At 40.6% G+C, this 15875-nt stretch overlaps 1 protein-coding gene across 1 annotated transcript in view; it reads left to right on the top strand.

The window, feature by feature from the left end:
- LOC127577027 (cysteine-rich motor neuron 1 protein-like) overlaps window positions 1-15875 on the top strand; it is a 200976-nt gene that overhangs the window by 149133 nt on the left and 35968 nt on the right. Inside the window, exon 5 of the mRNA XM_052027894.1 lies at window positions 1946-2143. Coding sequence (XP_051883854.1) covers window positions 1946-2143 — 198 coding nt within the window. The remainder of the gene's footprint in view (window positions 1-1945; window positions 2144-15875) is intronic.

The raw sequence follows: 15875 nt of genomic DNA, 5'->3' as shown, positions 1-15875 counted from the left end.
AGCCTGTGTGAGTGTTGAACTCCGATGCTTTTGTACAACTGATGGTCTCTGTAAGTCCCCTGGGCTGCTCGATTGGCTGTTCACAGAGCCAATGATTCGAGTTAACCTCTACAGCTTCTCAACATTTGCTTTGCTTTGCTACCCTCTGGACTTGCACCTTGTGAAGGTCCATCAAATCCAATGGGATGGAAGGGCTGTGAGGAAGATTTCAAGTACAGTTAAACCCTGCACCTTGTGGGGCCATGTCACATTGGAGTTAGCTTCCAACTGGGGAGTCCAGTCAAGGAAGTATGGGTTTAGCAGATAAGTGGGAATGGCTCCATGGAAATTCCAGGCCATGGGCTTTGCTACTTGTCTCCTGTATACTGGTAAGTTCAAATGCAGCCTGACTGATCTGTTTGCCGAGTGCTTCTGTTCAGTTGAAAGATTGAACTGTGCTTCTGGCCACCTGGTACTTCAATTTTCTGGTCCATTATTACCTCTGCATCCTGGGTCTCCTACACTGTTCTAATGAAGCTGAAAGGAAGCTTCAGAAACAGCAGCCACACCCCTCCCTCCACCCCTTCAAACAGGCACCTTGCAGGCTCAACGCTGAGTCGACAATCTCTGCTCACAACTTATGGTCCTAGTCTCTTGGAGAGCTGAAGTTTGGAATCAATCTGCTGTGCACACTCACACCTCCTCTCCATCCTTTTTTTTATTTCTTTGTCCTGTCAGAACTTTCCTTTGCCTTCAAGTGTCATCTTTTTCAATGTCAAATCACTCCTGCTGTTCACCCTATCAGAGGTTCACCCTGTTGTCGTTATCACCCCTGCACCCACTGACCACAACCCCATGAAGACCAACCTGCCCCTGTAGATAAAACCCGTTACACATCTAACACTTTCCAGTTCTAATGAAAGATGGTTGACCTGAAACTACAACTTTGGTGAGTTGCCCAAAAACCCCACTCATGAAAATTCCTGAAGAAAATATTTCCAAGCCAATCTAACCACACTGTCTGGTTTAGCCATGCGTCAAGGCTGAAAACACTGCCAGGAATACTGCAGAACAATTCAATTGTTTTAAAATTAGAAAACCACAACGCAAAGAAAGCTAACAGTAGTACCACACACCTGAATCCCACATGGCCTTCTACGCCCTTAGTGGGTAAGGAACCATCTGCGCCATGTCTGACCTGGTACAGATTCTTCATGTGGATTGCTGTTCCACTGCTGGATTCCACAATGACTCTGTCAATTTGTGCACTGTTGAGAAACCAGCAGCAAACAGCTGCCAATATGTTTTGAGCACACGTGTGTAAATCCTAATCATCTTGCTACCAATGTGGGGAATTACTGGCAATTCCATGCGGAACGTTGCTGCCTAGTACAGGCCCATGGTTCCTCCAAAGATGCTGCCTGATCTTCTGAGTATTTTTTTCCATATGCTGTCTTTAATTGTGTTTCTTGTGCTATTGTGACCTTCCTTTGCCCAGGACCACCATCCCTTTTGTCATTAAGCAATCCTGCTGCAGACCATTTCACTAACCTTCACTTTGTTCTTTCTCTCCTCTGCTCTGTCACCTGCCACCCAAAACCCACACTCCTTGTCCCTATTCTCACATAGACCTGTGACACCTCTAATATCCTCCAGACACTGACATGAAAGTTAACTTTTTTTTCCTCCCTCCACAAATGCTTTCTGATCTGCTGAGTAGTTCCAGCATTATTGATGTTTTCCTAAAATGTTGAAGTCTTTGTTTATATGAGAGGCTTTAGCAACTTTTGCTCTTTGCCAAAGTAATTTTCAGGAAAGCAGTGAAATGTAATTTTTCCCATTCAAGAAGCCCAACGCTCTCTTCAAACAGCACCCAGTGCACTTTTGTTCAGGACATTTTTTTTACTCTGATGCGTCACTCTTACCATTTAACCTCATTCAACCACTTTGACTCTGTCCTGTGCAGACCCAGTTTTTCCAGCCATCGGCGGCCTAGGATGTTTGGCGAGAGGTCAGATTCGAGCGCATGGTGATCACTGGCGAGAAGATGACTGTACTTTCTGCCAGTGCGTCAATGGGGAACATCACTGCGTGGCTATGGCTTGCAAGCAGACCTGTCAGAATCCAGTCAAAATACCAGGGGAGTGCTGCCCTTTCTGTGAAGGTAAGACTGAAAAGATGGGCAATTTGCAGTCTTTGTGGCATGTGTTTCTCCTTTTCCAGTGAAGGTTGGCCTTGCATGTCATTTCCAGGGAGATCTCTGATATTTAGCAATATGATGTCATAAAGATGATTGAGTAGCCACTTACATTGATTTAATCTCAAAACCAGCAAGCCAGGAAGCAGGGCAAGCTTTAACTCGCTCTTAAGTGTTTGCAAAGGATGAAACAGAGACTGGAATATACACTTAAACTTGGTGCGCTAATCACTGAAGTCCGTAGCACAGAAGGAGGCCATGGGCTTCATCTTGTCCGTGGTAGTTAAAAATGGACTTCAAGTTCAACTCACTTCCCTGATCCTGCTCCTCAGCAATGCAGGTTATGTCTTTTCAACTGCTTATCTGGGTAGTTTTTAAATGTGACGAGGGTATTTGCCTTCTCCAACTTTTCAGGCAAAGAGTTCCAGTCCCCTACCACTCATTGGCTGATCTATGGTACTTTAAAAAAAATGTATATATGATATTTTTATCCAAAGGACAAGTCCATAGAAGTTTATGTTTTTGTGGTTTGGTATATCATTCAAATCCTTAAAACCAATGTTCCATTTCCAGGGGTCTTCTTTTTGTTCAAAACCAGTTGAAGCTCTAGTCGTTTGATTTTGGTGTTCACTCAGAGACCATTAACCTATTGTGGAGCCTTGAATTACCAACACCAAATTCTGGATTTCCACAAGTAGTATTGTATTTGAGTTTTAGGATCATAGTGTTATATGACCCAGAAGTACACCCTTCAACCTACCTTATCCAAGCAAACCATCAAATGCCCATGTACACTAATCCCATTTACCAGCACTTGATCCATAGCCTTCAGTGGATTGGTGGTTCAAGTGCTCATCTAGATGAGTAAATATTGTGAGAGTACCTGCCTTTACCACCTTCTCAGGCAGCGCGTTCCAGATTGCAGCCACTGTCTGGGTGAAAAAGTTCTTTCTCAGATCCCCTCCAAGCCTTTTAACTTTACCATAATTCTGTATTCTCTAGTTTTGATTTCCTTTACTACGAGGGAAAATATCCTCCTATTTAACCTATATATGCAACTCTTAATTTCTGTAGAGTGGCAACCAGCACTATACACAGTACTCCAATTGTGGCCGAACCAATGTTTTCTTAAGTTCTACCATAACTTCCTTCCCCTTGTATTCTATGCCTTGGCTAATGAAGGCAAGTATCAAATATGCCTTCTTCACCACCTTACCTACATGTGCCCCCACCATCAGGAACCCTAGGACTTGTGTATCAAGGTTGTCTGTTCCCTAAATTACTATCTTTCATTGTCTTACAAATGCACCATCTATGCCAGAGGTTTTGCTGCTCAAGTTGGAAAGTACTCCTCAGACTGAATGTTGTCTAAGTGAAATAGAGAATTATGACTTCACATGAAATGTCATGAAATATGTCGTCATTGTTTGTACAGGGGTGGCCTGACTTACCTTCTGCTCTCTCCTTCATGTTATGGAACAATGTGCCAATAGCAGTGAAGCACTCATAGTACCACTTACTTATTACTCCAAGGTGGATTGGAAAGATTCAACTTTGGAATACCACTTTTTATTGTACTGATTTTTCTGAGGCATATATTCTATAAGTAGAAATGACAGGGATTTTTCCCCATGTATTTTAAATTCAGTGTAGGTTTAATCTTGCAGCCTGAAAGCTGGATGTCTAGTGCAACAGTTGTGCCAACTTTTGAACCTGACTAACAGGGTTGGAGGTTCATCATCATGACATTACAGAGGCATGAAGACAAGGGGTCCCTCAGAGCATGACTTTCCAATTAGCAGAGTGGATCTGAAGCTAACATAGCCATTACTGGATTTGCTCCAGGATTTTATTGGTTCAAGATATATGCAATTGATCAAACTTGGAGTGCATTTATTAATTAGGTTTAGTTCCTGTTTCAACCTAGACCCTCACCTGATATTGAGTTGTGTGACATTCCAAAAAGACTTTAAAAATACTAGGAATTGTCATCTGAGTAAATTGCCCTCTACTTTCTGATTGTACTTTCTGTTCCATTTATCTTCACTAAGGTCACATTGTACTAGATGAAACAAATACGTTCAAGTTAGTGAATATTCAAAACAATGAAAAAGAACTGAATGGATATATTTTTGTTTTAAAGATTACATTCACTGTGATTTGTGGATTGAAAAAAATGCAAGGCCCTGAGAAAACATAACATCCTCTTATCATGAATGTTTTTCTTGGACAGAGAAATGAATGAACTTCAATAACATACAGTGAATTATTAGCAAGACATAATAGGCTTTGCATCTTCGTCTAAATAAAAATTATGCATTGAATAGTAATACCTCACTCCTTTGAATGAATATCCACTCAAGTGAAAACATTACATTTTTGTTCTAAAAACAATGGAGCAAATCTATTGACCATTAAAGGTTGAATGAATCATTCCACTCTGTATACATGTCACCATGACCAGGCCATTAAGTGATACATTTTGTTCCCAGATAACTGATTTTCCTGTTCTGTTCAATGTGAATCTGCGACTTCACGCTAGGTTAGTGGTTGTATTCATAATATTAGCAACAAATGCAAAATTGAGGAAGATTTTTAATGTTGGAAGCTGATCGTGTTTTTTTTTTGCTGTTGTAGTAATTGTGCCAGATCTTGCTGTATCAGCCTTCCATCCAGAATCATTGCCTATGATATATGCAGGATACCCACCCTCACCCGGGCCAGATACAGAGAGCTAATTCTGCAAGTAGCGATGACAGCTAGGCCTTGGGTGAACTGTGGAGACCTAGCCCCTGACTACTTTCTTGAAGTACAGTTTTCTGGACTCTCAGCACATGTGTATAAATCTGGAACTTCCATTTAGGGGGTTGAATGCCAGTGGTTCTCTTTGGGGTGGCTGGTCACAGCTGAGGGGATTCAGCCAGATACATTACAGCCAATATATATGAGGTAATCTAATGTATGGATCTAAAGTCATGTGAACTACAATCCATTTACAATAAGATCTTGGGGAGATTATAGATTTCTTTGGGAAGAGCCATGTTCTCCATCTTCTCAATCCATCGCAATTAATTTCACAAACATAAAACTAAACTTCAGCAAGAGAATGGGCAGGCTTTGGAAACTGATTTTCTACAGGTAAAATTACTGTGTCTTGAAGGAGAAGAAACACGGTACAACAACTGAACCAGCAGGACAGTAATGTCTGGCTTTGAGGTTTATATTTCTGTGTAAAGAGTGGCTAATTCTATATAGAGCCATATTCCAGCTCAACGGTTGAGACAGCATCTGTGGAAAGAGAAGCAGAGTTGAAGAGCCTTCATCAGGTTCCATAAAACTGTTCCAAAGAAGAGTTGTTGCATTATCCCTGGTCTCCTGGCTAATATTTTTCCCTCAAACGACATCACGAAAACTGACTATCTGATCTTTATCACATTGCTTTTTGGAGGTACTTACTGTGTGCACAATGGCAGTGCATTTCCTACAGGAAATCATTTAGTCCATTATGCTGAAATAGTGCTACTTCGAGCCATCCAAATGAAATACACTAATCCACTCTCTCCACTTAGCTCTGCTTGAAATGTTTACTCCATAATACCTGCCTCAACCATTCCCTGAGGAAAAATATTCAGCACTCCAAATAATTTTTCCCAATTGGTCTTCTCATTCTCATCTTCTCACAACAAATTTAAGTTGATGACCTTTTTCAATATTACCCCACTTGAAACAAGTAACCCTTTCTGTTTTGCTTCATTGGATCCTTCCATTTTATTAAAATCTCCACTTGACCTTCACTGTTCCAGTGGAAGTAGTCGCAGTATCATTTCTCTCTTATAACAAGAGCTCATTCCTCATGTGTTTTCTGTGACTAACTGGCAATGCTCACAGATCTCCTTCTCTCCATGTTGTTTCAGCTGACACATTTGTTCCTGTGCTTACTGGTTGATGTCTATGATTAAAGTTAGTTCCTTATGTGTTTGCAGATGTTGATAAAGCAAGATAAGCTACCAGCTTTTGTTCAACCAGGAAAGGAAGACAGCTTTGCATTTATATAAGTGCCTTTCATAATCTCAAGAATGTGCAACAATTGTGTAGTCAAGTGTAATTATTGTTACAATGTAGGAAATGCACAGCCAATTTGCAGACAGAGGGTACCTTCAAACAGCAACGTGATAGGTGGGTAGTTTTAGTGATGTTTGAGAGTTAAATGGTCAAGACAACAGGGAGAATGCAACTAATTTTCTTTGCAATAGACTCCTGGAATCTGATGAAGACTCTTTAACCTGAGATGTTAACTGTTTCTCTTTCCACAGGTACTGCTCAGTGTTCCTCAATTTTTTTGTTTTTATTGCAGATTTGCAGGATCTGCAGTTTTTTCACCATTTACTATGGAATCTCACATTTCTTGCAAGGGGAGATGGGTGTCTCTGTTTGAAATCTGATCCAAAGCATGGTACCTCTAGCTGTATAGCACTCCCTTAGTTGTGTGTTGGAGTGTCAGCTAAGATCATTGTGATCAAATCTCTGGACGTAACTCATCAGAGGTGAGAATACTACCAGCTGAGCCACAACTAACATTTTTGATACAGCTGACAGGAAAGGGAGGAAGTGTTGTGTTAATTCAGTTTCTGCAGTATCTGGTTCAATGTTCCCTGAATTAGCTAACAGACCATGCAGTGGATAGATTATTACCATTGTAATGTGCAATCTTGAGCCAAAATAAATCATCCACTGTCAGCACTGATGATAGAGAAAGAGTAAAGAAAAAAGCCATTTTTTTCAGATGAAATTATAATTACAATTGAAAATTTTAATAAAAACTTCAGATGCTAGAAATCTAAAACAAAACCAGAAAATGCTGGAAATACTTAGCAGGTCAGGCTGCATCTGTGGGAAGAGAAACAAAATCAACATTTCAGAAGACCTTTTTCCCTTCCCACAGATGCAACCTGGCCTGCTGAATTTTCTGGTTTTGTCATAATTACAATTAATTGCTTAAAGTTACCAGATAATTTTTTTTTGCTTTGGAGTTTTCTTCTGTTGTCTGACTTTTAAAGGCGATACGATATACATAATGACTATTGCAGAATTGCATTGTACAGCTCACAGGGCCATTTGACCCATTGGGCATGTTCTGCCTTTTTTTGAAGAACAATATAGCTGGTCTCCCTCTCCTGCATAATCACCATATCCTTTTTTTTCTATTTATCAATTCCATCTTAAGGACTGCTATTGAATGTGCATCCACATGAAGTCCAATCATATAAAAATATGCTCCTTTCCTCCTGAATACTAGATGGCACAGTAAGTTATCTTTAGGAATCTGGATTAAAAAGCAGCACAAAGAATGGATGAACACCATCAGCCCTGCTCTAGTTTGCTCTTTTGTTATTCGCTCCCTTTTTTTGTGGCTCACGGAAAGTACCTAAGTGAAATGCATTTGGACATGTTTTCTGTACAATTAAAAATGGCCTTGTGTTAAATTGTCAGTGTTATTTTAAGTTGTCACTAAAGGATGACTCTTGCAAGAAGCAGATTGGTGCCATGGGGAGTTATGTGCTTGAACACAGTGATTCTGAGAGCATTGATGCTGATTCTGAATTGCAAACTGTCTTTCTATTCCCTGGCAGTGACAGGGATACCCCAGATTAGTGATTACAGCTCCCATCCTTCCTTCTGGAGAAAAAAAAAGACAAGCTTAAAATATTTTTAAAATGCTGGAATATTCTCAAAATCATTTTGGTAACAATATTTCTGCCAATAGATTAAAAATATAGTAAATTAAATGTATTATTGTAATTCCAAAGAGAAGTATGTACATCAAATCAGTGAACATAGAGTCTTAATTTCACATATGTTGTTACATTTTAATTTTGGGCAATGATATTTCTTGAATGGTAAAACATTATATTGGTTTCTTTGAAGCTTACGGGAAAAGATTCTCAAACAATAATGCACATACTGTTTGTGGTTCTAATGCAGATCTCTATGACCTTCAGAGCTCGTTGTGCAGTTGGCTCGATATGTGTCACAAGCTGCCAAGTGATATTAGTTACAGTCATGTTTAGACTCTGCCAATGGAAGTGATATTTTATTGACTGATACCCTGCTTTCCATTAGAGTAATTGGGTAGTAGACAGAAAGATGAGGTATTTATTTTGGGGAATTGCTGCTAATGGCTCTATCGATGCAGAATTCGCAAATTAGAATTTTTATCTGGCACTCATATTTTGCCAAGATGTATCTGATACAGTTCATACACTGAGCAGCTTCAAGTAAAATGTTTTGGTCTTTTCTGCATACCATTCAAAATTACCGTTTTTCTTCCTGGGACTTTTCTGTCACTGCCTCCTTTCCATCTTCAATTAAGGATGCAAAACAAGATTTGGGTTTTACTCTTTAACAACCATCCCTCCTGCTCTGTGGTCAGCGAGCGGAAGATGTAACTGATGAGTCCACAATGCTTTCCACTGCACTTCCTTCCTTCCCTTCTCTCCAAAACTAACCGACCTCCTGCCAGACAGGCTTTCCTAATGTGACTGAAATGTGCACCAGATTGATGTTTGCAATCTTCAGCTTTGCTTTACGAAATGATGATTTTTAAATTCTACACACATAATCCAGTTTGATAGGTTTTTATTTTGCTCCCAAGGAAATTTGCCATTGCTCAGACCACTAAAGTAATAAGGCAACAGAGAGCTATTAGGCAGAGCAGGACCATGTGGTCCTGGATCCTTTTTGACACTGTTGTGATGACTGTATTGTTGTTTTTCATGAATATTCCAAAAATGGTCTAGAAATTCTTCATTGACTGTTGGAGACAGGGACCTAGGCAGGAATGGGCTCCAGGAACCATGAAAACACAGGAACTTAACCTCAAGGAAGAAGGACCTGAGGATTGTTGTTAAGTGTCTTTTGGAAAATGTACGGATAATATATCATTCAAAGACTAGAAATTCTATCATATTTAACAATGTCTTTGCCCTCATTATGTGCCTATGCATGGAGGCTGCTGAGTATTATCCTAGTAGAATCGACACTGCTGGACTACCCAGCAGGGACCCAGTTACTGAATATCAAAAGAAGTGCAGATGCTGGAAATCTGAAATAAAAACAAAAAATACTGGAAAACCTCAGCAAGTCAGACAATATCTGTGGAAAGAGAAACAGTCAATGTTTCAGGCCCGGGACCCATCATCAGAAATAAGAAAGAGAGAAACAAGTTAGTCTCGGTAGCAGAGAAGGTGGCAGAGAGCAGTGGATGGGATGTACTCATTTAGTAATGCTGGAGCATTGGCAAGCCTGCTTTTGCAGTCAAGACTCACACCATTCATGAGTCACATAAACACAGCAGAAAATAGCAAGAATGACATAGGTGTGCATTTGCATCCCAAATGATGTCATTTAAACCCACCCAGTAGCTTTCATGCATTGGAATATGATTAGCACAAAGAGCACAAAAACATTCTGGCAGGCAATTGACTTCCTGGCCTTTGAGTGATAAATTATTAAGTATGTATTTTCCCCAAGACATAAAGCACTTTGAACAATTCCACACTTTCCCTTAACCACCCACAGAATAGCCATAGAATGATTATACTTCATCACAGCAATTCAAAGAATTGTGTACCCCACTGGAAGACACCTTTTAATCTCCTCCACCTGGTTCCTGTATTTAACATTTACAAAGAGCACAGTGTGGATTATTGTGAGAGTAACTCAGCTTCATTGAGGTGAGCTGTTGAATGGAAACAGCAGCCAAGTCAAAAGCAATTAGTTGCCATCACTTACTGCAGATGAAGCAATGAATAAATTACTCATGAGAAGCTCAATCCTTGCTCATTCACTGTGCCTTCAAAGCAGTGCAATAGGGTGAATTATCTTGTTCAAGTTGTTCTAGGTATGAGATGCAGATATTCAGAAGTGGTGATTTAATTCAGAATCTGCATGGAAACTGAAATTCCCTGACCTACAGCAGTCTCTTTTTAAGTTCTGTTGCCAAATATATGAACTCTGTTTTGAAAGCCTGTAGTCATTGCCAGCTCCCCTATTTTTCAAGCCTGGTTCTCCGGAGGGAATGTCACTGGTTATTTCTCTGTACTGTGCCACACACTAGTTCAGACCAACTGAAGAGAATTAATTAAGCATTAAATTGATTACATGTTGCTTAATCAGATGGCAAATTAGTCTGGTTTATTTGAGTATAAATCTCTAAGCATACAGTGTAACACCAGTATTTTAATCTTCAAACTATATTTGACCTAGTGCATTTTGTGATGTTGAGCCAGGTATTATCATCACTAAAATCATACATTTTTCCTTGTAAAAAGTTAACCCTGTTGAGTGAAATCTGTTGAAAAGTAATTTTTTTACTGGTTCCATGTGATTCATTCAAATGATGTCCACTTCAACGAAATCACACCAAAATAGAAAAAATTGCTTTGTTTTGGAACGGCAGGTAGCAATGAACGCTTTTTTTTCACTAGGTTACTTAAACTTGTTTTATCTTTCCAAACTAATTTTGTTAGTCTGACTATATTATTATTGTACTTTACAACACCTTCTAGCATTTATACTCTGGGACAATTAACTCTTTTATTATAAGTTAAACAGTTTACCCAAAAACAGTCTCTATCAGCATGGTCTGATCTGCTTGGGAATCTCTACAGCTCCACATTTTGCTGTTTTTACATTCCTTTGTGTATGTTTTCTCTCTCTAATTTCCCTCGTTAATCTATCAACCAGATGATAGGTGAAAGGTGCAATCACTCTGATGGGATTATACTACAGACCCCCCCCCCAATAGCCACTGGGACATTGAGGAACAGATATGCAGGCAGATTAGGGAAAGGTGTAAAACTAATAGAGTTGTTCCCTAATATGAACTGGGACCTCCTTAGTGTAAGAGGTTTAGACAGAGCAGAATTTGTTTGGTGCATCCAGGAGGGTTTCTAAAATCAATATGTAGATAGCCCAATGAGAGGAGGGGCCATACTGGACCTGGTGTTGGGTAACGAGCCTGGCCAGGTTACTCTCCTTTCTGTAGGAGAACAGTGAGGGAACAGTGATCGAAACCCTTTAAGTTTTAAGATAGCTATAGACAAGGGTAAGTATGGACCTTGTGGGAGAGTATTAAATTGGAGCAGGGAAAATTACGAGAGCATTAGGCAGGAACTAAGGAGAGTTAATTGGGAACAGCTGTTTTTGGGCAAGTCCACATCTGACATGTGGAGGGTGTTTAAAGACCAAATGCACAGAGTACAGGACAGGTATGTTCCAGTAAGAATGACAAGGACAGCAAGGTAAGAGAACCTTGGATGTCGAGAGAGGTAGTAAATTTAGTCAAGAAGGAAAAGTATGTAAAGCTTAGGAAGCTAGGATCAAACAGACCACTTGAGGATTATAAAGAACAGAAAGGAACTCAAGAAGGGGATTAGGAAAGCCAGAAGGGGTCATGAAAAGTTCTTGGCAAGTAGGATTAAAGAGAATCCCAAGGCATTCTATACATACATCGAGCAAGAGGATAACTAGGGAGCGGGTAAGACCACTCGAGGATAAAGGAGAGAACAAGTGCTTGGAAGTGGAGGATGTGGGTCAGGTCCTTAATGAGTACTTTGCATCAGTGTTTACCAAGAAGAAGGGCATGGAGGACGGAGATCAGTGTGGAGCATGCTAATATGCTAGGGCATTTCGAGATAAAGGAGGAGGTAGTGTTGGGGCTCTTAAAGAGCATTAAGGTGGATAAGTCCCCAGGGCCTGATGGGATATACCCCAGGTTATTGAGAGAGGCAAGAGATGAGATTGCTGGGACCTTGACCAATATATTTGTGTCTTCTCTAGCCACAGGCAAGGTCCCAGAGGACTGGCGAGTAGCTAATGTTGTTCCATTATTCAAGAAGGGAAACAGGGATAATCCTGGTAACTATAGACCGGTGAGTCTCACATCAGTGGTAGGGAAGTTACTGGACAGGATTCTTACGGATAGGATTTATGAGCATTTGGAAAACCATAGCCTAATTAGTGACAGTCAGCATAGCTTTGTGCAGGGCAAGTTTTGCCTTACTAACTGGATTGAATTTTTTGATGAGGTGAAAGGGTGATTGATGAAGGTAGAGCTTGGATGTTGTCTGCATGAATTTTAGTAAGGCGTTTGACAAGGTCCCTCATGGGAAGCTCACCCAGAAGATTAAGATGCATGAGATCCATAGTAAATTGGCTGTTTGGATTCAGAACTGGCTTGTTCATAGAAGACAAAGGGTAGTGGTCAATGGGACTTATTCTAGCTGGAGGTCTGTGACTAGTGGTGTTCCTCAGGGATTCGTACTGGGACCTCTGCTGTTTGTGATGCATATGAATGACTTGGATGAAAATGTACATGGGTGGGTTAGTAAATTTGCAGATGATACGAAGATTGGTGGTGTTGTGGATATTGCAAAGCGGGATATAGATCAGTTGCAGATATGGACAGAGAAATGGCAGATGGAGTTCAATCTGGCCAAATGTGAAGTGTTGCACCTTGCGAGATCAAATGTAAAGAGACAGTACACTGTTAATGGCAAGACCCTCAACAGTGCTGATGAGCAGTGGGATCTTGGGGTCCAAGTTCATAGCTCCCTGAAAATGGCTACATAGGTTGATAGGGTGGTAAAAGGCAAGCTTGCCTTCATTAGTCGAGGCATTGAGTTCAAGAGTCAGGAAGTTATACTACAGCTTTATAAAACTTTAGTTAGGTCACATCTGGAGTATTGCATTCAGTTCTAGTCTTATAGGAAGGGTGTCGAGGCTTTGGAGAGGGTGCAGAAAAGGTTTATTGAGATGCTGCCTGGATTAGAGAGTATGTCCTATGGGATAGGTTGGACAAACTTGGGTTGTTCTCTCTGGAGTGGTAGAGACTGAGGGGAGATCTAATAGAGGTTGAGAAGATTGAGAGGCTTAGACAGAGTAGACAGCCGGCATCTTTGCCCCACGGTTGAAGTGTCTAATACCAGAGGGCATGCATTTAAGGTGATGGGGGTTAGTTCAAAGGAAGTATGTGGGGCAAGTTTTTTTTTACACAGAGTGGTGGGTGCCTGGAATGCGCTGCCTGGGGTGGTGGTGGAGGCAAATATGATAGGGGCGTTCAAGAAACTCTTGGATAGGCACATGAATGTGAGGGAAATGGTAGGGTATGGACACTGTGTAGGCAGAAGGGATTAGTTTAGTTGGGCATTTTATTACTAATGTAATTGGTTCGGCACAACACTGGGCTGAAGGGCCTATTCCTGTGCTGTACTGTTCTATGTATAAACCTTGACTTCAATTGTCCTCAAAATATCAGCCAGCACCCCTTCAACTTTTTCAACAGTGTGCAGACTAATAAACCACAATTCCACAGAATGTAATAGAAGAAGAATTTTTCAATTTATTTTATCAAGTGTTAAGGTGAATTAGATTGCTTTATTTTCCCGTTGGCTTCTTCATACCTAACTTTCCAATCAAGAAAAACTCTTGTAGAAAGAGCACCGAGGGGAAGCTGGTTTGGAAGTTCCTGGAGGTGTGGAGAAAATTAATTTTACAATCATGCAAACTGATCGGCAATAATAGATGATTCTTACTGGAACCTCCTCAAGACTAGTCTTTTGCTCATTTCCAGCTGCATTGCATTGAGCAGCTGCCTCCTAGTGTCATATCTCCACACAATTTCTGTACTTGTGTTCTCTTCCTTCTGGAATCAGAACAAAAACTCTATTGTCTTCAAAGGCAGAGGTGCATTTGGGGAATATGGGCTACATGAATTGAGCAGCACAGTGGTGTTGCTAGTAGAGCTGTTGCTGTATAGCTCCGGTAATCTGAGTTCAATCCCAACCTCCAGTGCTGTCTGGATTTTGCACATTGTCCCTGTGACTACATAGGCTTCCTCCGGATGCTCTTGTTTCCTCCCACATCCCAAAAATGCAGGGGTTGATAGGTTAGTTGGCCATGGTAAATTCTCCCTTGTGTATTGGTGAGTGGTAGAATTTTGGGGTGGGGGGAAATGATGGGAATGTGGGTTAGCATAGAATTGATGTAAAAATGGGTGTTTCATTGTTGGCAAGGACTTAGTGGGCCAAAGGTCCTGTTTCAGTGCTGTATCCCTCTGCGACTCTCTGAACAGTGAAATGGGAAAAGGAAACCAAATATTGGAAATGTGCGAAGTACAAAACTCTGACACCTCAGTGCCATCAGAACTGAGGCCAAGCAGTTCCCTGCCTTTAGGTCATGGTGCTACCCCCATCCAACAATATCCATGAAAGCACAATAGTCTTGGGGTTGGTTTTAGAAGAGGCATTGTGGGGCTGGGGGTGGGGGGGTGAGTGGTATATCCAGAGTTGGTGTTCGGATTGATAGTGACTGGTAGCAGAGAACAATAAATACAGCTGAGGCCACAAAATGTACCCAAGGAGTGCAAGAGCCAAGTGTGGCAATTGCTTTTAAAGCCTGCTTGAAGTACTGTCAGAAGCAGGCAAGTAGAAGAGTGGCAGTCAGGCCACACAAACAAACAGCAAGTCCAAGGGGCCATGCCATATTTCCATCTGATGGAGTGGTGGAACATGAGGAATGTTCTGCTTAGATTAAGTATTGGTGACCCACCAAGAAGCTCGTACGAGATTTAATCAGAAATTGGTGGCTGTATCTTCAGTTCCCAAAACCCTGAACTCTGGAATTTCCTCCATAGGCAGCACCACCTCTTTCCTCAAATGCTCTTTAAGATCTTGCTCTTTGATAAAACTTTTGATCATCTGTTCTTGTTTCTCTTTAAGTGGCTTAGTGTTCATTTTTGCTTGATAGCACCCTCATGAAGCATATTAGGACATTAATAGTGCCATGTGAATGAAATTTACTGTTGTTGCTCTTGTTAATGCAATGCTGTATTGTATGCCATCTCCTGGAAACACAAAACTCCTTTGTACTGTTGTTTAATGACCTCTCAACTTCACACCAAACATTCTCTTTATATTTGCAGCATTCCTTCATGGAGGATTCAGAAGTAAAAGTCAGATCAAACTGTTGCAAGTAGCAGGACACGTTGAGAGAATATTCACCTGTCATTAGATACCAACTTGAAGTGAAATGGTGTGGGAAAGGAAGGGAAGGAATCACAACATTGCCATAACAATTTTGTGATTCTCAGTCTATACATAAACCCTGTCAGTGTGTGTCCAAGTGGTGAAAGGATGCCGGATTTTGTGTTTTTGTTTTAATGGGATAATTCTTTCTCTCACAAAGTTTAATAAAAGAGGAATATTTTCTTGTATTTATTTAATTAAATCCATTTCTTGGAATGCAGAGGGAGTTATCCCTGAATAATCATTCAGCTACTTGCCAAGATACTTTAACTGTGCATCTCAACTTATCACTCCAAGAAGGGAAAGACCATAGGAAAACCTTATGGTCTTGACCTTGTTGGAGTCGCATAACCTAATGACTTGGACAGATATTACTGTATCTTTCTACTTGATTCTCAAATTCCACTCTCAACAGCTTTGTGGGAGCACTGTCTTGAAAAGAGACTGTCAGATTTTGTTGCAACAGTTGATTGAGAAGTTCACAGCACCTTTTCAGAACCTCCAGAGATGGATGATAAAATACAGGATGATAAATACAGGTTCACCAATGTCGTTCATACCCCAAGAGCAAATAATTTCAAAAGTACTTTGATCACAGACTTGGCAGATAACCT

Source organism: Pristis pectinata, chromosome 1 (assembly GCF_009764475.1).
Source record: "Pristis pectinata isolate sPriPec2 chromosome 1, sPriPec2.1.pri, whole genome shotgun sequence".
NCBI lineage: Eukaryota > Metazoa > Chordata > Chondrichthyes > Rhinopristiformes > Pristidae > Pristis > Pristis pectinata.
This window is presented reverse-complemented; position numbering and strand designations above follow the sequence as displayed.